The 24,105-nt window shown below is 40.9% G+C and overlaps 2 protein-coding genes across 2 annotated transcripts; both read left to right on the plus strand.

Annotated features, from left to right (window-relative positions):
• On the plus strand, nt 1–5,423 carry LOC137282376 (uncharacterized). The gene is made up of 4 exons (XM_067814121.1): nt 1–152; nt 2,196–2,464; nt 3,561–3,665; nt 4,831–5,423. The coding sequence occupies exons 1-4, from the start codon at nt 140–142 to the stop codon at nt 4,861–4,863; spliced, it is 420 nt and encodes a 139-aa protein (XP_067670222.1). The 5' UTR covers nt 1–139; the 3' UTR covers nt 4,864–5,423.
• A 7,683-nt stretch (nt 5,424–13,106) lies between these two features.
• LOC137282377 (uncharacterized protein DDB_G0272718-like) lies at nt 13,107–16,431 on the plus strand. The gene is made up of 3 exons (XM_067814122.1): nt 13,107–13,293; nt 13,802–14,004; nt 15,816–16,431. Exons 1-3 carry the CDS (start codon nt 13,278–13,280, stop codon nt 15,933–15,935), a joined length of 339 nt encoding a protein of 112 aa, XP_067670223.1. The 5' UTR covers nt 13,107–13,277; the 3' UTR covers nt 15,936–16,431.
• Nucleotides 16,432–24,105: the final 7,674 nt, after the last annotated feature.

Raw genomic sequence — 24,105 nt, forward strand, 5'->3', positions numbered from 1 at the left:
GACTCCGATCCCAGTCGCCTACGTCACACATCACATGAAACTGATGACCCATCGTCTGTATATATATATATGTGTGTGTGTTGATATCGCATATTTAAGTTCATATTAGATCATCATCTGGTGCGATCGAGTGATAATCATGAGCTATCCAGGTAAGTTTTGTTTGTTCGTTTGTTTGTTTGTTGTTTAATGTCGAACACCACAACAGCACGGCTGTGTGAAGGGTGTATGATAATTGAGTATGACCAGACAATCAAGTGAATTACATTCAGGAACATGAGCTACATAAGTAGGAAACAGCATCAGACTGGTTTTACGATCCTTTTTCTGCAATATTCCGATATTGTCGCGACGGCACACAGTGGGAAATGGGCTTCACCACTGGCACCCATGTTGGGAATCGAACCCGAGCTTAGGCGTGGCCAGCGGACGCTGTAACCACACACCCACACATCTGTGTCCCCTTATGAAAGACTCTCCCTCTGTGAGAACACGTAAAATACTGTGAAAAAAACTGTGATGTTACTGTATTTCATTTACTAGATGTATTGTTTGAAATTGGCCTTTATTAATAGAGAGCTTTTATTGTCACGATTTGGCTGAAATATTGCCGATGTGACTTTAAATGTTAACTCACTCACTCACTCATTCACTCACTCACTCGTTGAACGTTTGCTTAAAACCAGTTTAACCATTTCTTCACGGGATAAAATAGCGTCAAGGAGTATTTCAGACCCCATCTCTCTCCGCTAACTGTAAACCAAATTCTTTTCAGTAGTTGACAACAGAAGCATTTCCACGAAAAGCAGTAGTAACTTTCTATAACTCGCAGCCATGGAGATACTCTTTCTTTCGAAGACAATGTGATTTCTAGAGTACCTCGTCTTTATATTGCTGGAATATTGCTAAAAGCGGCGAAAAGCTATACTCACTCACTCTTTCGACGGATGTACAGTGTTCTACCTTACATAAACTGGGGCGGCGGGATAGTCAGGTGGTTAACGCGTTCGCCCGTCACGCTGAAGACCCGGGATCGATTCCCTACATTGGTACTGTATGTGAAGCCCATTTCTAGTGTTCCCCGCTGTGGTGCTGGAATGTTGCTAACAGCGGCCTAAAACTACACTCACGTACTGACATACACTGACTGCAGTATCGAGAAACGAGAGGGGACTAAAGGGGTGGGGTTTTCAGACTCGCTGACTTATTGACGCGTCGCAATTGCGTAGTTCAATACTGTTCATCACTGGATTGTCTGGTCTAGACTCGACTACTTATAGACCGCTGGAATATTGGTGAGTGCGGCGTGAGAGTTAACTCATATACTTGTTGAAACAAAGACGACTTCACGTTCACTACTCCGAAGGGGATGTTAAACATGGATTTTGGCATGTGAACATTTCATTTTCCTTAACGAATTGTCACTCCATGTTGAACAGGGGTTATATAGTCGAGAATGTACATCTAAAATGTGAGTTTAGTTTTACGCCTTTTTTAGCAATAATTCCAGCACGATGGGTGGGAGGGGGTTCTGACGAACGAAACACTAGCGACCCCGACGCCCAATATGCTGTCAATACAGAGTGATTACAGCCGGCATGGAAATGGATATCCGGTAGTTCTGGCTTCGACCCATCAAACGTTTAGACAAGTGTAAATGTTGCCACTTACTCCAGTCATCTGTTCCAATCTAGATTTTGAAAAAATAGTCCATACTGTTTAATGGTACTGTTTGCACATGAACTGATGCATTGTAAAACAAATTCATAACGTTGAAAAGATTATTGTCATGAGTTTTAAATATTTTTTTAAACTCAGTAAAAAATCGCGAATTCTTAAGAAAATGTTCACATGCACAATATTTGTACATGCTTTTCTGCAATTGGTTGCATGATTTTTGTGCAGTTCACCTGCACAAGGTTTGCAGTTGGTTCCCGCAAATTAGTGGATAACTTCCTTCCAATTTATGGGTAGGTTGTTGGGTCGTATCGTTCATGGTACAGTGTGACACAATGAGGAGGTGAATATCGCAATGAAACTAACTCGTGTGTTTGTGCCTATGTCATCGTATGCAGAACAATATCTTCCCTGTTATCTGATAACAGGTCAATATTTTCACAGCTGAGTCAGCCGCCATGTTATCAGCTCTGAAGTATGATAATGATTTGATTCACAGGCGATTGTGTTATTTTCAGGCTACCCAGGAAATCCGTATTACCCACAAGGAAACGTGCCCCCACCCCAACCCGGAGCATACCCTCCACCTGCAGGTGCCTACCCTCCACAATACCCTGCCGGGGCGTACGCCCCACCGCCTGCGGGATACCCCTACGCCCCACCACCAGGGAGCACAACGGTAGTTGGACCTCATGGCCAGTCTAGGACAGTGTATAAAGATCCTTTCGGTGACAAGGTCGTGGTCAAGAGGGATGGATTTGGTCATGAGAAGGTCATTGTAAAAGAGGTCAGTTGCAAGTGGTTTTGCTTCTTGATAAACTTTGTTTTTATTGATACGGTAGGGGAAAGTTCGTTGTTAAAGTAATCACTGCTATGGGCACTGCTTGAGACACATGGAGACACTGCTTCAGACACAGTACGACACTGTTACCAACAAATACCGACATAGATACAGACACAGGGTGGCAGCCATAGAAACATGACGCCAGACTGCTGCAAATACATATCACCACAGTTACAGACACATGCCATTACTGAATCAGACATATGCACACACTGCTTCAGACCAGCTTCAGTTACACTCATACACTGCTTCAGACATGTGCAGACACTGCTTCAAACCTGTGCAGACACAGTTTCAGACACACTCCGATACTGATTCAAACATATGCAGACACTGCTTCAGACCTGTGCAGACACTGCTTCAGACACACTCCGATACTGATTCAGACATATGCAGACACTGCTTCAGACACACTCCGACACTACTTCAGACACACTAGTACTCTGATACTTATTCAGACATGTGCAGACACTGCTTCAGACACACTCCGATACTTATTCAGACATATGCAGACACTGCTTCAGACATAAGCAGACACAACTTTCGACACATGAAGAGACCTGTTCAGACATAATTATGCAGACACAATTTTCGACACATGAAGAGAGCGCTTCAGACACATGCAGACACTGCTTTAGGCATATGAAGACACTGCTTCAGATATACTCCAACACTGCTTCAGACATAATCAAATGCTTGCCTGCGCTGATGTTTCAGATTAACAGCTTCATGGTTGGAGATTCCCACACTTAGGTCATTTTCTGCAATACCCGCAGGAATTTCTGGATTATGTGTCCACAGACAGTTTCCAGACAAAGTGTTCCTAGTCTCACGTTTTCAGGATTAACTTTCCTCCCAACAGATACTAAACAGCATAGAAAATGCACCTCTGTTTTATGTCAAGCTATAAAATGGTAGACATAAACATGCACGCTTCATTTTAAATTGCGTTTCTTTTGCTGTTCAGTATACAAGCTAGAACATAGGTTTCCAGATTAACAAGGTCGGGTCTAAGGAGGTTTAACCGAATCTCTTACAGGAACACCACCATCACCCACAGAAGACTGTGTTCAACGACGGATTCGGACACAAGGTAGTGGTCAAGGAGGACAGATTCGGCAACGAGAGAGTTATTGTGAAAGACGTGAGTACCAGGAATGACCAGTGCTTTGTTGTTTTTGTTTTTTTGGGTTTTTTTGGTTTTTTTTGTTTTGTTTTTTTTTTGGGGGGGGGAGGGGGGAGGGTTTTTTTTTTTTTTTGTTCTTTTTTATTTTTAGTTCGAATCTCTTACCGAATGGTACGGTGGGGGTCGCCTTCTAGTTTAAGCGTTCGCTGGTTCGTGTTCGATTCTCCACAGTGGTACAATGTGTGAAGCCCATTTCTGGTGTGATATTGCTGAAAGCGGCGTAAAACTCACTCACCCACTCACTGCTGGGATATTTCAGTCTTACCTCCCTTACCACATATCTGTCGATATAGAGTGTGTGGGTTTTGTTCTACGCCGTATTTAGCAATATTACGGCTGGGGGCAGCCACAAATTGGCTTCACAGATAGTATCCGTGTGGGGAATTGAACCCGGGCCCCCGGAGTGACAAGCGAACGCTTTAACCACTAGGCCTCCCCACTAGGCTAACGATAAGGCACAACGGCGATGTTCTCTCCAAACCTGGTTATCATCACAAATCACAAGTGAAAGCCTATGAGGGTCCGGGTTACAATTGGTCCCCGTTGCTAGGCAGTTTCGTGGGAAGAAGCGTGGCTAAACCCGCGTGGATTCCACGTTCGAATTTGTCCCCAGCACCCCATGGCGATGATGTGATGGATCGACTGGTGTGGCTGACTGCTCATAATATCAATCACTGGACTGACTGGTCCGAACCCAAATGTTTAGCAATACTCACTCACTCACTCACTCACTCACTCTCAGTATTACACTTTTGGTCCAGGTTGGAACCCTGCGACTAAAGGGGTCGGGTTATTGACATGTGTCGACGTATCCCAATTGCGCAGATCGATGCTCATACTGTTGATCACTGGATTGCCAGGTCCAAACTCGATTATTTACAGATCACCGCCATATAGCTGGAACATTTCTAAGTGCGGCGTAAAACTAAAATAACTTTTCTTGACTCAATGATTTACAGATTGCCAATGGCTTTTATATAATGCTGAGTACGGCGTTAAACAACATACCTAGCAGCCAACCATTTTCAGAATGTAACACATTTTCACGTACCTTCCCTTACACATTTTATAATCGTCCTCTCTAAGTATCTCACGTATTGTATATGAATTGTCTCTGCTTCAGAAACACCACCATCACAACCATCGCTTCTTCTAGACAGCCAGCGTCGGAAAAGAAACAGATATCCTTATTAATCTCTTGCCTGTCAAAATCAAAATGAGTAAATGACAAGTGTATTCTAATAATTATTGCGCCATGGCTAAGGTCAAATTCCACTGTCTCCCTGTGCCTACAAACGTTTTGCGCATGTCATTACAAACTCGAAATGCGCAGACGTTCTGATTTATATGTGAATATTAAACAAACCAACAAAATAATAAAGCGGGTGATTCCCTGAGTTTAATATGACATGACTCGAACATAATTGCGATACAACATCCTATTAAGCCAAATGGATCTTTATCATAGGAAAATTGAGATTATCTAACGTTGAGGTTTAGATACACATTCAGTAAAGGTGTATTTGTGAAGGACAGTATATTACGTTTGAAACAAACGTCTTTAAAACGAAGTGACAGATGTACTATTTTTCTGTCGAAGTATGTATGACTATCTTTCCATAGAGCACTGTTGGTCGTATCGGTCGCTGTACAAAGGCTTGTGTCATGGGCTGATGATGTACATATCTTTATTGAATAAACCAATATGATTGAAAATGATTCCGTTATAAATTACATACATCGTCAATAGTTAAGGCATTGCTTGTAAAACCAATCTCCTGAAGAACACACCATGTCACCGTAACGTTTTCGTAAAGTTAGCTCCCTTATGTAGTATCAGGAACCGATAATCGTGTGTTTGAATCCCATTTCTGGATTATGTCTCCAGATTTTCTATACATGTTCTTCTCTGCTAGAGTGTTAAAGATTGATACCTGTATCAGCTTTCTAAACATTCAGTCAGCTTCGGTTTATAGATTTCCCAACATTCAGTTCACATGGGTGACTTGTAATACTGTTTCAAAGCGGCATAAGCACCCAAGATGGGTGCTCGGTAACGTTAAGTGCTCTTCTCCAGTGTGGACCCGGGGTAGAATGTGTCCACAGCACCCCATTGCTGGTCGTAAGAGCCGACCAAATTGGGCAACCTGTTTGCCGTGGGTTTGCGTCCCGTGTCGGTGGAGGACGGGATCCTGGTGGTTGAGGGCAGTGGCAGCTTGAACATTGTTCCTTTTACTCAACACACCACTTCGGCCCTTACTTCACCTAGACGGGTGGTAGAATCGGCCCGAATCTATCAATCGGCTGGTCACGCCATGCCCTGGGCATGGATAATTATACATCAGTGTACATATTGATATTCCATGTGGTTACGATGGAAACCACGAAATTGTTACTATATCACACTTTTGTCTAAGAGTCCTATGCCGGAAGGCGGTGGCTCATGGGCCAATCTGGCATTAATGACCTCATCATGTAATTGTCTAGGGCCGGACCAGCCTGACCTTTTACTCTATTTGACTATTATAGCTACCTGCGTCCTTCTTGCTGGAGTATAGCATCCTTGTAGCCCTGGTTTTGTAGCTGGCTTCCACTGCAATTCCGTCCATGTTGACACTCCATGGTGGGTGGGGAGCAAGGGTGTCGAATATATTTTTCATTATGGCTTCCCAACTACCTACTGGTTCCAGATAAAAAAAACTAAAAGAAGGCGCATTGATAGTGATGCTGCAATCTTCTGATGAGGAATCTATTAATAGTAGTAATTCAAGACCCGGTTTCTTGTTGTCAATGGAAGTGATGGTACACCCCTCAAAGTTAATCCTTTCGTCATTTCAAAATCAATTGAAGGCATTTGTGGAACTGTTAAATATGTTACACGTCTCCGGTCTGGTTCTCTTCTAGTTGAATGTGCAAGGATGCAACAGTCTCAAAATCTTCTCAAAGCTCATCATTTTGCCAACACTGAGATTGTCGTATCAATCCACAAGACCCTAAATTCATGCAGAGGCATTGTACGTGATCGTGCAATGTGCCTCTCAGATATGTCTGAAGAAGAGATTGTGGCAGAAATGAAATCTGAAGGAGTAATGTCTGTAAAACGGTTTACAAGGAGAGAAGGTGACAAAACCATAAAAACAAACACCTACCTTTTCACTATTCCCCTTACAAAGATTCCACCTTCTGTTAAAGCAGGATATTTCAACATCGGTGTGGATGTGTACATACCAAATCCACACCGTTGTTTTAAATGCCAACAATTTGGTCATGGTGCAAGATCTTGCAAAAACACCCAGGTATGCTTCTGGTGTAGTAAATACCATGATGGCACAGACTGCACTGATAACATCAAGTGCGCAAATTGTAAGGGTGAGCACATGAGTCAAAGGCATGTCCTTCTTTCGTGAAACAGACAAAAAATTTGAAAGTCAAACACACAAATGACATTTCCTTTGCTGATGCAAGGAAATTGGTTGATAATGAAATATCTTCTTTCTTCTCCTCCTCGACAACTGGTTAGGCCAAAAGTCGACCTAACATTAACTTGATTTAAAAAATCAGAAACTAATGAATTACAATATAAACAAGAATATAATCAATTAAAAACTAAATACAGCAATCATAAACCCTTATTTACAGATGGTTCCAAGGACTGTGGTGTAGTAGCTTGTGCCACTGTCATTGGATCGAGAACACTATCTTCTAGAATTCCAGATAACAGCTCTATTTTTACTGCAGAAGCAAACGTCATATTGACGGCTCTCAAATATATGCAAAGACACCCTAAACGTAAACAATATATAATCTATTCAGACTCTCTTTCTTGCCTTCAGGCGACTAAAATATTTCTTGTAAATATCCACTTTAATTAGAAATTATTGAATTTTATAATAATCTGGTTACTGGCCAGTATGACAGTTCTTTTGTTACCCAGCCGCGTTGGCATTTCTGGGAACACACTAGCTGACCTTGCTGCTAAGGCAGCACTCAACAAATCTGTGACACCACTTCTTATTTAACACACTGATTATAAAGCTAGCATTAGGTCTTACATCCGTGACCTGATGCAGAAGAGGTGGGACACTCAAGTGGGCATCAACAAATTACATGAAATAAAACCCTACATTGAATACACCTACTTGGGTTGTCAGTCCAGATTTGAAGAGGTCATCATGCGACGATGTCGTATTGGCCACACAAGATATACACACGAATATTTGCTTAAAGGTAAAGATCCTCCGTTTTGTATCCCTTGTGATGAAAGAATCACAGTCAAGCATGTCTTCTCCATCACAAGGGACAAATATTTCAATGTCAAAACTGTTAAGGATCTTTTACCACTGTTAGTGTTCATTTAAGTATTGGTTTTTTAAAAGAAATTGATTTCATGATTGAATTTTGATTAATGCGTTGTAGATAGGTGTATTTTAATGATTGGTAGTATCAATTAGCAACTGGTATTGTTAGTGGCTGTATCCTCAATGGGGGTTAAAGTATCGTAAAAGTATTGTCCTCCTGAGAGGATACGTAAATCCCAAGAGTTTTCTCAGTTTGATTTTTGCCTACCCGATTTTAAACGTAGTATATTTGTTCTTTTAAATATTTGGCTAACAATCGCCAGCGGCTGAAGCGTGGTGTAAATCCAGCTAGGGTCCATGCAGGTAGCAAAAGTACTGTAAGTCCTCATGGACCCTGGTATGGTGATCTGCCTTCAGTTGTTGGCGGTCTATAGCCCTTTTTATATTGTATCGTCCTCTAGACTTAAATTGTTTTAGACTTAGTTACTAGTTTTGCATGCCTGTCTGTGATAGTCTAGTTGTTTTACTGTCCTTTGTTGACAGGTTTTTTTTATCATTCTCTATCATTTTATTAATGGTTCTCGTCACGATATGGCTGCAATATTGCCGATGTGACGCTAAACATTAACTCACTCACTCATTCACTGTTACCTGGCATAAAATCCGGCATTACCCATGTATGTTTGTTTGTTTTGCTTGTTTGTTTGTTTGTTTTAACGTCACAATCACCTTCGTCATATATGTAAACTGTCGAGTGTGGACCAGACAGTCCAATGATTGCCACCATGAAAATCGATCTACGCAAACAGGATACGCTGAACTGTTTAATCACCCAATCGATTAGTCTCTTCTTACGGAAAACAAGGATTACTGAAGACCAATTCTAATACGGACCTTCGCGTGACCATTTCTTGAACAGTGAAATAGGATCTCAAGTGACGATTGAACTGTATGATTGTAGGACGACGTGTGAAACTATGATGGGATGAGTGAGTGAGTATGGTGTTACGCCGCTTTTAGCAATATTCCAGCAACATCACGGCAGGGGAATCGAACTCTGGCCTTCGGCGTGACGAATGAACACTTCGACTAGGCTAAGAATGTAACCTGGATTTTCACGGGATACGTAAGGTTATTGTAACAAGAGATGGAAGACTGTCCATTTAAATTAAGTGAAAACTAATTGTATCGAATAATCATAGCATTACTTAATGGGTCATAAATTAAGTATTAACTTGCACATTATTTTAACACCCCCATGGTTTAGTGGATAGAGGGCATGCCGGAGAAAATGGTTCGATTCTCGGGCCCGTCATACCGAAAGGCTTTCAGCTGTAAAAACCTTCGAGTCAGCTTTGTGTGCAGATTCTTTTAGTGTTGTGACAACCCCCGTTTTACAGTGCACAACCCTGTGGACTTCAAGGAATTCAAGAATCCGTTGATAAATGGCCAGACGGTGGCCACATGAATACATTCAAACACCTACTTGCAGGTGCAGGAACGTGCAGTAAACTGATACGATGTGTCCAGTAAACTGAGTGCTGATACGATGTGTCCAGCTGTGAATGGGTACCTGGTAGGATTGGGAAAGTCACATTACCTTCGTCTGCCTAGTGGCTGCAAGGGTTGAATGATCCCCAGGGAGTTGAGATTAATAACACGCCGAGCCGTTGAGATTGAAATCCAGTGATCGAGGGAAAAACAAAGCGGCTAGCAGCCTAGTTGTAACTCGGCGCTATGTACATAGATTATATAATGTATTATAACAAATATGATACTTGTTGTTAACCTGTATTGTAACAATATGCAATAAATCAGTCATGTCAGAGTATGTTCATTGTTTTTGACTCAGTGACCTGACGCCAACCTCAAAACCGGCATCGGCCCACAATAGACACATACAGACTCACGTTCTACAGACAAGTAACACCTGGTGTCATGGCAGCACAGACCACACTACATCTCTATCAAACAGATAAGGGATATCACTGATAGTTATTCACGGATTATCAAACACCACTTCTCACGTAATACTGGATTTTTGTTCGTTTTTTTGTCTCTGGGTTTTTTTTGTCGTAAAACAGAGAGAGGTCATCTCCTGCAAATTATATGTTGAACGGACGAAAGGTTCACTAAACGCCACAAAAACGTTACACTCCTACCTTTATGAATTTCTTAAAGACGATCAAAGATATGTTAGTAAGCATTAGTTTACAAGAAAGCTGAACAGCATAACTTTAGGCAAACCACGAGAACATTTTCTGAAATGCATTCATATATAGGTACAATGCATCTTTTACAGAAGAGTCAAGCTGACTATGTTGAAATAAACCAAGAGCATTGAGTTAGATGTCCAAAACAAAGGTTGAAATAAAATTCTGATCTGAGGCAAGGATAAGCCGTGTAAAGTAATCGTTTTTCAACTACTTAAACAAGAAACAGCTGTCGTAGAATGTGTAAAACAATTATAAAACAATCATTCCATTATTTTCAGTTTTTTAAACATTTTCTGCTGATATGCATGTGTGAAAACAAGTAAAACGTGTCTTTCATATTGTGCAAAAGTGTTTACGAACATGTAAAATTTATCTTGGATCACATTTATCCTTGCGAAGAAACATATTTCCACTATCTGCGTACGCATAGTAATATCAGTCTGGGTAAATGTGCAACGATTAACTGCTTAAGAGAGAGAAAGAGGCATTGGATGGTGCAGACGCCCTGGGATGCCACCGTTTCATGGATATAAGGCTTTTTCGGTGCTACAGACCGTACACAGACCGTACACAGACCGTACACAGACCGTACACAGACCATGAAGTAACCGTCCATGCATCACAACGCCAGCTGAAGATAGATGCATCCGTCATTAAGGAAGGTAGGTAACGTTTCCTTTGTTATTTAGTATGGTTACCATTAGTTATACCTTCCGGAAGAAAGGAAAGTTCAAGACAACAATGTTAATGAAGGTGTTAACCGTTGTGTTAACAATGAACTTGATAGCTGCTGTGCAAGTTTATAATTCTGAAACAGGGTATGGATAATTCTAGCAATAGGCGATCAGTCTTCTGAAATGAGATATAAATGTTGTCTTTGTTATTTCCTGAGGAATATGTCAAAGGAGGATGTTATTCTGCGTTGGTGTAATTTCTTCTGTTTTCTTTGTTTCATGTAGATTGTTTTTGTATGAAATCAGAATCAGAAGGGTTTTCTTTTTTCTTTTTTTTCTTTTTTGTTTGTTTGTCTGTGTGTGGTTTTTTTATTTATGCGTGTTTGGGTTTGTTTGTTTTTTGGTTTCTTTTGGTTTTTTGTTTGTTTTATGTTTTATTTTGTTTGTTTGTTTGTTTGTTTGATGTTGTTGTTGTTTGTGAGTTGCTTCACTAAGTCCATGAATTCATCAGTGGTGTAGCCTAGTGGTTAAAGCGTTTGCTCGTCACGCCGAGGACCCGGGTTCGATTCCCCACATGGATTCAGAGTGTGAAGCCCATTTCTGGCGTGACCTGCCGTGATATTACTAGAATGTTGCTAACAGCAACGCGAGACAAACCCAACGAACTCACTCTCAGCCCAATAGCCTCTGGGGGAGAAAACATCCCAGCTGACACAGGTGGATGTCGTCAAAGTGTACCCGGGTCAGTCTAAAATGGCGTCCATATCCGGGTCAACATAAACAGCTCCTTGTGGGAGAGATCGTGTTTTGAGACGATTAAGCTTGGATGATATCTTATATCTGATGTTCATCTCGTAGTTATAAGGGTTACAAAGTTTTCTTCTTTATACAAGAGACTCCACACTGGTTAGCCAGAACATCCAGTTTCAGAGTGTCAAGTGGGCGATCGTTATCATCAGTTTCCTAACTCAGGTGCGCTCCATGTGCTGACGCAGTCAGATATTCTTTTGGGTTTCTTACTTGACTGCACCCTTTAAGAATGTAGGATTCATACAAGAAATACCCACACTGAACTTCGAAATACGCTCTGGAGATACGTGCAATGATCATGAAAAAGCGTATCAGTTACTGTTTATTTGTAGTCTGAGAGGAAAACGCAAAAATGTCACCAGTCCGAATGTTCTCCATAATTCTTGCTGTGATTGTATGAGTGAATGACTGAATTTAGTGTTACGCCGCACTCGGTATTATTCCATCTATATGGCGGCAGTCTGTAATAATCGAGTCTGAACCAGACAATCCAGTGATCAACAGCATGAGCATCGATCTATGCAATTTGGATACAATGACGTGTCAACCAAGTCAGCCAGTCTGACTAGTGGGTTGGTAACCGAGAGTCAGTTCTGGACTGGATCTTCACAGATATCGCCTCTTATGACATTCATGGGTTGAAGATCGATTCTAACTAGTTCACTGACATGTCATCTTACCCTACGTGTATAGATCGATGCTCATGACATCATCCACTGGTTCCAGTGTCTACGATCCGAGTGTGTACGTTAATATACGTTATTGCATGAAGCCAACAATTGGTTGTACATACAGCCAGTCAAAACGTGATGGCGTAGTTTTACGACGTCTTATTGGCCAAAGTCGGTTTACTCATGACTGTCTGCTGAAACCTTATGGGGATGGATCTCCTATGTGTGTCTCTTGAGATGAAGTGTTCACCATCAAGCCCTTCCTGCCTAGCTGAGTGGACTATTCGACTGCAAGTGATTCGCATTATGATCCGACAAATCTGAAAGAGCGGGCATCTCATTCTGAACTACCTGAGGGATGTTGACTTAACTTATGTTACATAACAGTGTTGTGTGAATGAGTAATTGCTTGCTTTTGAACACAGTGTTGTTTGTTTGTTTGGTTGGTTGGTTGGTTGGTTGTTTGTTTGTTTATTTATTTGGTTGGTTGGTTGGTTAGTTAGTTATTTAGTCATTTATTAACAAGAAAATGTAATGCAGACTTGATATCGCCACTATATGGCTGGAACAATGTTGATGTGACGTAAAGTCCAACTTAATTCAGCTTACTGCGTGACAACATTCGAAGTACTAGTACTTTCGCTTTCATGGCTTCACTGTGACTCATTTGCATATCGTTGGGATCACGTGATATGTTTACATACAAATAGCAACACTGACGCTTATCAGCATACGCTCATGTCTATCTATAGGAATCACATGACTTGCTACGCCTCCTCCGATTTCACCACGACTGCTATATATTGACATCTGACTGACAGCTGTTCATTGCAACGGACGTGAAGGGTCGCAACGAGAAGAGCTGAAATATACAACACTTTGACAACCAATACACTATAGAATGAACGGATATCCAGGTAAATATGCACGAATTAAAGATTGACGAGACCTTCCATGTGAAAGTGACACTCAAAGTCGAAATATTCTACTTGAAGCTGTTGATCGAATTTACGGTAGTCTTAACCCGGAAGAAATAGGCAGTTCCCTATCATGAACTTACAAGTACTACTGCAACAAAATTAAAGCTGTATGAAAACTATTCATGGATGATCAAAACACAAAATAACATAGTTATTGTTCTCTAAAGTTAAAATATAGACATATATAGACATATATAATGTTTGATAACTGCTTTTGCAAATTAATAACGCTGACGTCGGATTTTGATGGCTAAAAATAGTTAGGGATATATGGAAATTTTGAAATTATAAAAAATGATCTATTTATTCACTGACAATCTGATGACATATCAATCATTGAAATACCAATATTCCTAAATTATTCTGTCCAGTATACATGAAGTTCAACATTTTTCACAGCTTGCTTTGTAAACCGAAATCTAAAATGGAAATGTTTTCTTTGCAGCCTACCCTACCGGTTACGCCCCTCCGCCCGGACAGTATCCCCCACCACAGCCCTACCCCGTCCCCGTCCCCGTCCCCGTCCCCACAGCTCCCCCAGCGCCCTACGTTCAGCCTCCAGTAGGATATCCCTACCCCCCGCCACCAGTACCACCACCCGTTCAGACGACGTATGTGGTAGAGCCTCCTCGGACCATTATTGTTGATGTGAGTATTGTCGTGGCTTGTCATGAATCCGTGAAGGTTCTTGTTGATCCTCAGTTACCCATGCTTGTCGTGAGAATCGACCAACCGGACTCATGTCATCGTATCCCATTTACATAATGCTCATGCTGTTGATCATTTGATTGTCTGGTCCAGACCGTTATTTACAGACCTCCGCGATATAGCTAAAATGTTACTGTATGCGGCGTAAAATTAAACTCACTCGCTCACTCGCTAGTCATTACCTGGGTTATCCGGAAACCTGTTACTCCGAACGATTATTCTCTTCAGTTAATAAAACCTTTGGCTGTTTTTAAAAGACTACGAGTACATAGTGCAACAAAAACGCAAATAAAACGTAAATTGAGGTCTTCGGATAAAGAAGGTACTCTATTCACTTTTTTCTGGAAAGTCCAGGTTGAACAGAAAATTAGTATACAAACATAAAGTAATACCTTAAACGAAGTTTATTACAGGAACCTATAGTTGATCAGATTTGAACAAGGAAGTAATTGGTTTGCATTCACACAAACATGAAATACAATCACCGAAAATAGTTAGGGCGTCACTTGCTCATGTTAATGACGTCACACACACACGTGATAGCGTTTGTCTAATGTTCCGCAACATGTACTTTGACAGTCCAAGGGTTAATGGCGTTGTCACATGTCCTAATTTCCTAATCACGACCGTCCGGGTCAAGGTCACATGTCACGGGTTATGACTAGCGATAACAAAACAACTCGACTCGATTGTAGCAATTTTGAATGTGTTGATTGTACAATTATAAAGTCAAATCATAAGACAATTAACAATGTGATACTCTATTTCCCTGTGCATTTTCCTGGTTCCCAGTTCCTGACAGAGATGTAAATTTTGAGCGTCGATGTAAATGTGTTTCCTGCTCAAATGATACGGATACAAAAATAAGCATAAATGCGAATCTTTGGGGTGGGGGTGGGGGTGGGGGTGTGGGGTGTTTGGGGTGTGGGGTGTGGGGTGTGGTGGGGGGTGGGGGGCGGGTGGCGGGGATCACGTCGTTACATCCGAAATTCGTTATTCGCATTTAAGATATATTCTCAACTGAAAACAATTAGCATTTGCCATCGTAATAACTGACTGTGTAATTTACCGGAATCGATAGTTAATATCGTTCGACTGTTCGTAATATCTGACAGTTCGACATGGAGGAAGCCAACAGAAACTCGAACGTCCTAAAGCGAAGATTCGTAAATATAACATGTTCGACATATTTTCATTCGACCTTCCAGAATGACATTGAGTTATATAGTGCGTGAGTTAATATTAACAGATGGCAATATTTCAGTCATGTCATGAATTTAAACAGTCATATATTCATAGTAAATGCAATTACATTAAAACACTGGTCGACGAAGGACAGTAAAATAACTGGATTGTCGCTGATTGTACATTAAAACTAGCACGAAGCTGTAAAATTGAACACATTTCATAAAAAATAAAAAAGTGAAAAGGGGTACCTCAAGTGAAAAGGGGTACCTCAAGTGAAAAGGGGCTATGGGGACTTGCCAGATGCATGGACTGTAGCTGGATTTACGCCATCTGTTCAGCCACTGGTGATTACAGACAATATGGGCATAACTTAAAATCACATATATCGATTATAAACATGCAAATAAATTATATTTTGTGTGGTTTACATCATTCGAATTAGGATGAAAATAGATATAGAATAAGTACAATCAACTGTTTTAGGTATAATCCTCGATAATTATTAACCTTAACCACTTATTATTATTACTATAATTATTTAACCCTTAATCACCTCATTCTAGGATCATCACCATCACCATGGCCACCATCATCACCATCGCCACGGCATTGGAGAAGTGCTTGATGACCTATTTTATGGCGGGCACCACCATCACCATCATCACCATGGACATCACTGGTGATGACTGACGAAGCGAGGAAGAGGCAGTTGACGAAAGAAAGACGTTTCCCAATCGTGAAAAGCAAGAAGGTCTTCTTTATCCAACAAGCGTGTAAATGCAAAAGAAAAAACATCAGTTAGACAGTCAGCGTCCTACAAGATCCCAGTAACGCTTTAGTTTCGAAATTACGTATTCCTTCTCGATGGGTTGACAGGTAACAAAATGTATCGAAATATCGAAGTTTTGTATTCACAGATATTTCAAGGGTAGACACTTGATTTTTGTGTATCGTATACGGTTTTTACTAAATGTGAAATCCCTACTACGGCGCTAAAGGGGGTTTCCCTTCGACGGAACACGTGAAGCACGATTCCAACTTTCTGTACATAGTGAATATTTGTATTGGATGCCAGCGCCAGTCATGAGCGTCGGTAGCAACTGACTTTGGTGCATCACTGACTTTTGTCTTTGTGCAATGTATTTTGTCTGTTTTGTAATAAAATGTGTGTCTTTACAACTCACTGTCAATGCTGATGTCTTGGGGAGTTCAAAGTTTGCTTTTCTGCGCAAGTTTTTTTTTTTTTTTTTTTTGGTTTGTTTGTCTGTTTGATTTGGTTTGATGTATTTGAGGGGTGGGGGTGGGGGTAGGTGGGGTGGGAGACTCTTGCGGTTTTTGGGTTTTGTTGTTGTTGTTGTTGTTGTTGTTGTTTTGTGTGTGTGTGTGTGTGTGTTTTTTTTTTGTTTGTTTGTTTGTGTTATGTTTTGCTTTTTGGTTTTGTTTTGTTTTGGGCGGTTTTTTTTTTGGGGGGGGGGGGTGGGGGATAGGGATTTGGTTGTATTTTGTTGCTTGCTTGCTTGCATGCTTGGTTGGTGGGTTGGGGTTGCTTGGTTGGTTTGGCTTGGTTTTTAGTTTGCTTTATATTTTAGTTATATTATTTCTATTGGTGTGTGTGTGTGTACATGCGTGTGCGCGTGCGTGCGTGTGTTTTCACGGTGATGCCTAATATTGTTGGAATACTGCGGGAAGCGGCAAGAAATTTATCATTAATGAAAGACGGCTACTTCTGTTTCTCTTTGTTTTCAAGTAGGCAGTATTTTTTCTAGCGAAATGTGCACTGGTGGTGCGCTTCAAGTGCTACGACGAAGACGGTTTAATTTGGTGTATACACCCATCCGTATTCCAGGTTAGGTTTCCAGAAACCTAGGTTGGTCTTAAACAGAGACTTTGTAGATTGGGAGTTCGAGACATGTCACCGGACAGAGCCAGTCAGCGTTAAGGTCAACACAACGTTGTCACAACGTTAGTAATACGTCATTTCATAACGCTATGTCACAACGTAATAACAACGTTGTCACAATGCTAGCAATACGTCATTTCATAACGCCATGTCACAACGTAATAAGGACGTTGTCACAGTGCTAGTAATACGTCATTTCATAACGCCATGTCACAACGTAATAACGACGTTGTCACAATGCTAGTAATACGTCATTTCATAACGCCATGTCACAACGTAATAACAACGTTGTCACAATGCTGGTAATACGTCATTTCATAACGCCATGTCACAACGTAATAAGGACGTTGTCACAATGCTGGTAATACGTCATTTCATAACGTCATGTCACAACGTAATACCAACGTTGCAAATTTACCTTGAGGAAACGTTGTGCTTTGGGCTCCTCAAAACGTTACAACCACCTTTTTTATAACTTGAAGTCATGATAGAGTTCACTGTCAAACTTTGTATTATGTGATTCTTTCATCACTATTCAGCTACAGCCTCAGACATCACACGACCAAAACATCATGCACATCATTTCTAGTTTGTTTCTTATCTACTGTTCACTACTGGGACAACTTTTCAACTATCAGCTTTAAACAGAATGGTAAGACAACGTAAATTACATTAGTATTAAATAATTTAACCTTGTCGTGACGTAAGACTGACGTATCGCAACGTCACGTCACGACGTTGTGACAACGTAAATGGTAACTTGTTTGAGTGGCATTTTAAAAGTTGAGGTGTACAAATAGGACAAATTGTTATGGATAATGAATTTCTGCTTGACGACGTTACAAGAATCTGTATCGAAACGTCGCAATCACGCAATAAAGAAGTTCGATATTATCCATAACAATTTGTCCTATCTGAACGTAAATGGTAGTCCACGGAACACCGTTGTAACAACGAAAGCGTAATGATGTGTTAATGTGGACTTGTTAGCTGAGTGCTGATGTTGTTGGTGGTGACTAAGTGAGTGAGTTTTACGCCGCACTTGGCCATATTCCAGCTGTGTAGCTGTGGTATGTAAATAATCGAGTCTGGATCAGACAATCCAGCGATCAACAGCATGAACATCAATCTGCTCAACTGGGAACCGATTACAAGTGTCAACCGAGTCAACGAGTCTGACCACCCGATCCCGTCAGTCGCATGTTACCACAAGCATGGGTTGCTGAAGGCCAATATTCTAACCCTGACCTTCACGGGTATAATGTTCTTGTTGTTTGTACTAGCGGTTGTGCTATTTTTGCAGAAGCACAAGGAAGCCTCTCGCAGTCTGACCCACAATTGTACTCCAGTATCTAATCACACTGCCAGTCGAGAGATAACATCTTGTCACATCGTTATCATATCAAGTTTACCTTATTTCTGTTGGAATGAAATTTTGATATGTTAACATTCGGATGTAAATCGTTTTCCATAAAATGCTACAAACCAATGTTTCAGGCATATACTAAACTAATTAAATTAAATAATACTTATTTACACAATAACATTCTAACAAGACCTGTCATACACACGCTATATATGAGTGTGAGTGCGCGCGCACGCGCGTGCGTTTGTGTGTGTGTTTGTGTGTACTGCCATTAGACTCGCAAAGCAGTTCAAAGCAAACTTCATGTCGTCATAGCATTGTCACGGCTAATTCGGCTAGTGCATCAGGAAATATTTGTGTACAGCTGAAAAGCATACGTCATGTGTCCAAAAGCCCATAATCGAGCAAGGGAGATTTTATGAGTGAAATTTCATAAAATGAATGAAAACAGAATCAATGTAAAACGTGACGTCGTGAACATGTCCCCTGTCTTACTCTACTCAGATTTGCTATGGAGCAAGTTCGGCATCCAGCAAATAAAGACTGAAATATTCCCGCTGTAGTCAGTGAGGGATGGAATTCTGTAATACCATAATATCACAACAACATCACAACAGAAAAGGCCTTCACACATTGTAATCATATGGAGGCTCGAACCTTCTGAGTGGCGACCCGGCGCTTCAACCACTGGGCTATTATCACGTTTTGTGACCTTTTTTCTCAATTTGTTCACGAAGAAATATTTCAGGCGAAATTCCAACTGACGTATGCCACATTTATGTTCACCTACCTACTACTGTTCCCAGATATAACCAAAACAAGTTCTATCCTACCACTATTACTGGGTGCCTAATTAGATTTACCAAAACTAACATTAACATATTATACGTTATTATATGATTAGAGCGAACCTCTGACATACACTCGAATATAGCCAATAACTTATAACTCACTAATATGCATAAAATTACAAAGGGGAGCGGTTCACTTTCAGCATTTTACTGGGTGAGGACACCTGCAGACAAAGAATAGACGTTCAAGTCAATGTGTGTACTATTTCCATTTCATCATTTTGGTACAGCTTCAAAACCTATTCACCATGAAGTAAGATCTCAAGGTGTGTCATACTTCATACAATTACAAGTTCTATCCTACCACTATTACTGGGTGCCTAATTAGATTTCCAAAACTAACATTAAAATATTATACGTTATTATATGATTAGAGCGAACCTCTGACATACACTCGAATATAGCCAATAACTTATAACTCACTAATATGCATAAAATTACAAAGGGGAGCGGTTCACTTTCAGCATTTTACTGGGTGAGGACACCTGCAGACAAAGAATAGACGTTCAAGTCAATGTGTGTACTATTTCCATTTCATCATTTTGGTACAGCTTCAAAACCTATTCACCATGAAGTAAGATCTCAAGGTGTGTCATACTTTATACAATTACAAGTTCTATCCTACCACTATTACTGGGTGCCTAATTAGATTTACCAAAACTAACATTAACATATTATACGTTATTATATGATTAGAGCGAACCTCTGACATACACTCGAATATAGCCAATAACTTATAACTCACTAATATGCATAAAATTACAAAGGGGAGCGGTTCACTTTCAGCATTTTACTGGGTGAGGACACCTGCAGACAAAGAATAGACGTTCAAGTCAATGTGTGTACTATTTCCATTTCATCATTTTGGTACAGCTTCAAAACCTATTCACCATGAAGTAAGATCTCAAGATGTGTCATACTTTATACAATTACATGTAGTCTTAAGATAGCAGCCAAAGCCCTTTGTCCCTTTAATACAATATAAGCAACAAGATAAACTTCAGGAAAAGGTGACAAGTGAATATTTATAAAAACACACACAATTCAATCTCTCAAATTATAAGGTCAACTTCCATTCCTTGAAAACCCTATAAAGCATCTCACGGCTTCCTGGTCCTCATAGCAGCTCTACAGAAACTCGTGACTGTTCTTACTAAGAGTGAAACCATCTTCACTTTGCAACCATTCAGAGCACAAAGAGACGACTAGGACAGTGAGACAGTTTTATGTCGAACCAGGGATATAGCGATGACGAGTAAACGCTTTAAACACTAGCCTGCTACATTGCTGAACTCAACTAATTGTATGTCTCCGAGCATAGCAATTTCTGTATCCGATACCAGAAAATCCTGTCACTCCTTGGTCGACAGACAGATATTAAAAGTTGAAATAGAGTTAAAAATGCAAACGATATCAAATCGAAGGAAGCTGAAAACAGACAAGTTGAGGTCCCTAATACGACCAATACACAAGTAGTTTGTGTTCGTTTAATAACAATAATAACAATTGTTTATATGCAGACCTCGCCTTTGAAATGTCTCGCTTGCATCCCAAGTACACTGTCGTCAGGCTCCCCATTGTTCTCGGTGCCCTTGGTTTGGTACCTCCTGATCTCTTGGCGCAGATCAGGAGAGTGCCCGTGTTCTCCACCGGGAGCACAGACCTTCTGACAATCTGGGTAATGCAGAAGGCTGCAGTGTTGGGGAGCCTCCATATTCTCCGGAAAGTTCTTGGTGGGTTCGACTAGGCAGAGTTTCCTGGGAGAAGTCCCATTCGCTGTCTGGGCTGCGTGTAGAGGGGGCGAGGGCCCTGAGCTGATGATGAGCTTGACCAGCCTGACTGTGCCAGGATCACCCAAACCCTCTCTGCTGTGTTTCTATCTTAATCTGTGAAAAACAATTGTTGATATATGCCAAACAATTCTGGAGGTCAGGGTGTTATTAATGCGGATGCTCATCATGTTATAAACTTATTTTGTACTTTTGCACTCATTTATTTATCGGATGATCCTCTGGAAAGCAAGTAATTGACTGCTGTTTAAAAATCCACAACTAGTTTAAGCTTACCAAGGTCGCTGGACAGAATCTGAAGTTTGAGGTTGATTTTGCTGATGGCGATGTACTGGACGGTACAGCGAGGGAAGTAAACAAGGTGAGGTACTTCACCAGGTCTGCTGGACAGAATCTTCCCACACGCAATCGCCAGGATGTGATTCTTAAACAGAATATTACTATGAAATGTCTGCTGTGTAATGAATTTACAGCAACTGTCCAACACCTTGTCAGTGGATGCCCTTCCTTGGCACAAACAGCATATCTTAAACGAGATGATGGCGCAGCTCGTTGCTTCTATTATCGTCTTCGCCATGGCTGTGTCCATCGCCGAGGTCCATCCACAGTACGACCCTGAACATGCCCAGAGCCTCGTGGAAAACTACAGCTTTAAACGTCTTTGAGATAGGCCCATATACAGCCTCAAAAGAATTTCTACCAACAAACTTCCTCTTCTCCTTTTTGATAAAGCCAGTGAATTTAGTCATATCATTAAATTTTCTTTTTGACAGCGACGTGATTGGCAAGATTTAGGAAAAGCATTCTAAATGTGCGGATCTCGCCTTTGAAACGTCGCACTTGTATTCCAAGTACACTGTCGTCAGACTCCCCATTGTTCTCGGTGCCCTTCGTTTGATACCTCATGATCTCTTGGCGCAGATCAGGAGAGTATCCAGGATCTCCACCGGGTCCTTCTGACACTCTGGATCACGCAGAAGGCTGCAGCGTTAGGGAGTCCACATATTCTCCTGAAACTTCTTGGTGGGTTCGACTTGGCAGCGTTTCTGAGAAAAGTCCCATTTTTTGTCGGGGCTGCATGTAGAGGGGGCGAGGCCCCTGAGCTTATGTTGAGCCTTACCAGCCTGATCACCCGAACCCACTCTGCTGCACATTATCTTTAATCTCTAAAGCATAATTAATTTCTCTAGTACCTATTTTCGAAATTAATGGCGATGGCGATGGCGATGAACAGGAGATGAAATTTACGTAGCATGTGCTTGTTGAGACAGTTCTGGGGGAATGTGTGAGGGGCTGCTGTTTTAAGTTCGAACGGCAGATTGTTTTTGGGGGGGTCGTCACCGACCAGTGGTGTACTTTCTTTACTCCACAGATTATGCACATTATGCATTTATACTTTGAATTACAGTTCTATATTATCTATAGACTTGAGTACTAAGACCTGAAGACTTTGTATCATTTGCGTCCACACTGTTATATTGACCATGCTATCGTCTTGCCAACATATGGCAAGACGTGAACGCGATGTATGACCATGTAGGCCTGTGTATGACTATGTAGGCCTGTGTATGACTATGTAGGCCTGTGTATGACAAAGTAGGCTTGTGTGTGACTATGTAGGCTTGTGTATGACTATGTAGGCTTGTGTATGACTATGTGGGCCTGTGTATGATTATGTAGGCTTGTGTATGACTAAGTGGGCCTGTGTATGACTATCTAGGCCTGTGTATGACTAAGTAGGGCTGTGTATGACTATGTAGGCCTGTGTATGACTATGTGTAGTTGTGTATGACTATGTAGGCTTTTGTATAACTATGTAGGCTTGTGTATGACTATGTAGGCTTGTGTGTGACTATGTAGGCTTGTGTATGACTATGCAGCCCAGTGTATAAATATGTAGATCTCTGTATGACTATGTAGGCCTGTATATGACTATGTAGGCTTGTGTATGACTATGTAGGCCTGTGTATGACTATGTAGGCTCGTGTATGACTATGTAGACCAGTGTATGACTATATAGGCTTGTGTATGAGTATGTACTCTTGTGTATGACTATGTAGGCCTGTGTATGACTATGTAGGCCTGTGTATGACTATGTAGGCCTGTGTATGAATACATGTATGTCCACGGCTTTGAACCAGAAATGGGCTTCCTACATTGTACCCATGTGGGGAATGGAACCCGTAACAAGCAAGCGCTTTAACCACCAGACTACCCCCACCGTCGCCTAACCAGGCGGGGAATAGACTCCGTTTCTACCACTGGGCTGCCACAGCTGTATATACTTTATGTTGCTATTGTAATTTACGTTGTGTTGAAGATGAGTAACATATCATTTGCTGTCTTTCTTGCCATTGACAACGTATTGTGTCACTTCAAGCTGTACTTTAGGCCATGTGTATATACATGTACTCACTCAACTACTAATGTTGGAGTATCCAGATTCAAACTGGATGGTCTGATTGTTATTCCAAAATAAGGCGAAACTTTCGAACGTTATTAAACGTAAAAGGACACGTATAAATAGAAAGCATAAAATAGTTTTAATTTTTGTTAAACATTCATATGTCATGTTCATATATATGTTTGATTGATGATGATGATGATAACCTTATGTATTTCTGATTCCATCTTTAACGATGGCGGCGCGTCTGGTCCAGATTCCATCATTTACATGTCTCTGTCACACCCTATGTATTTCTGATTCCATCTTTAACGAAAACAATTCGATTATTATTGACACCTAATGATCATAATAAAAAAATAACATCATATGTGTAGATGTTATTGCATAATAGCCCAGAGTTCAGGTTAAGTACACCTTACGATAACAAAGTTTAATCAGCAATTGTCTGGCTAACCTACTTTGTGTATGTGATACAGATCAATTTCAACACAACTGATGAAAAACAGGGACGTCATGTGACCTGACGCGAATCATGTGAC

The sequence above is a fragment of the Haliotis asinina genome, chromosome 4 (assembly GCF_037392515.1).
Source record: "Haliotis asinina isolate JCU_RB_2024 chromosome 4, JCU_Hal_asi_v2, whole genome shotgun sequence".
NCBI lineage: Eukaryota > Metazoa > Mollusca > Gastropoda > Lepetellida > Haliotidae > Haliotis > Haliotis asinina.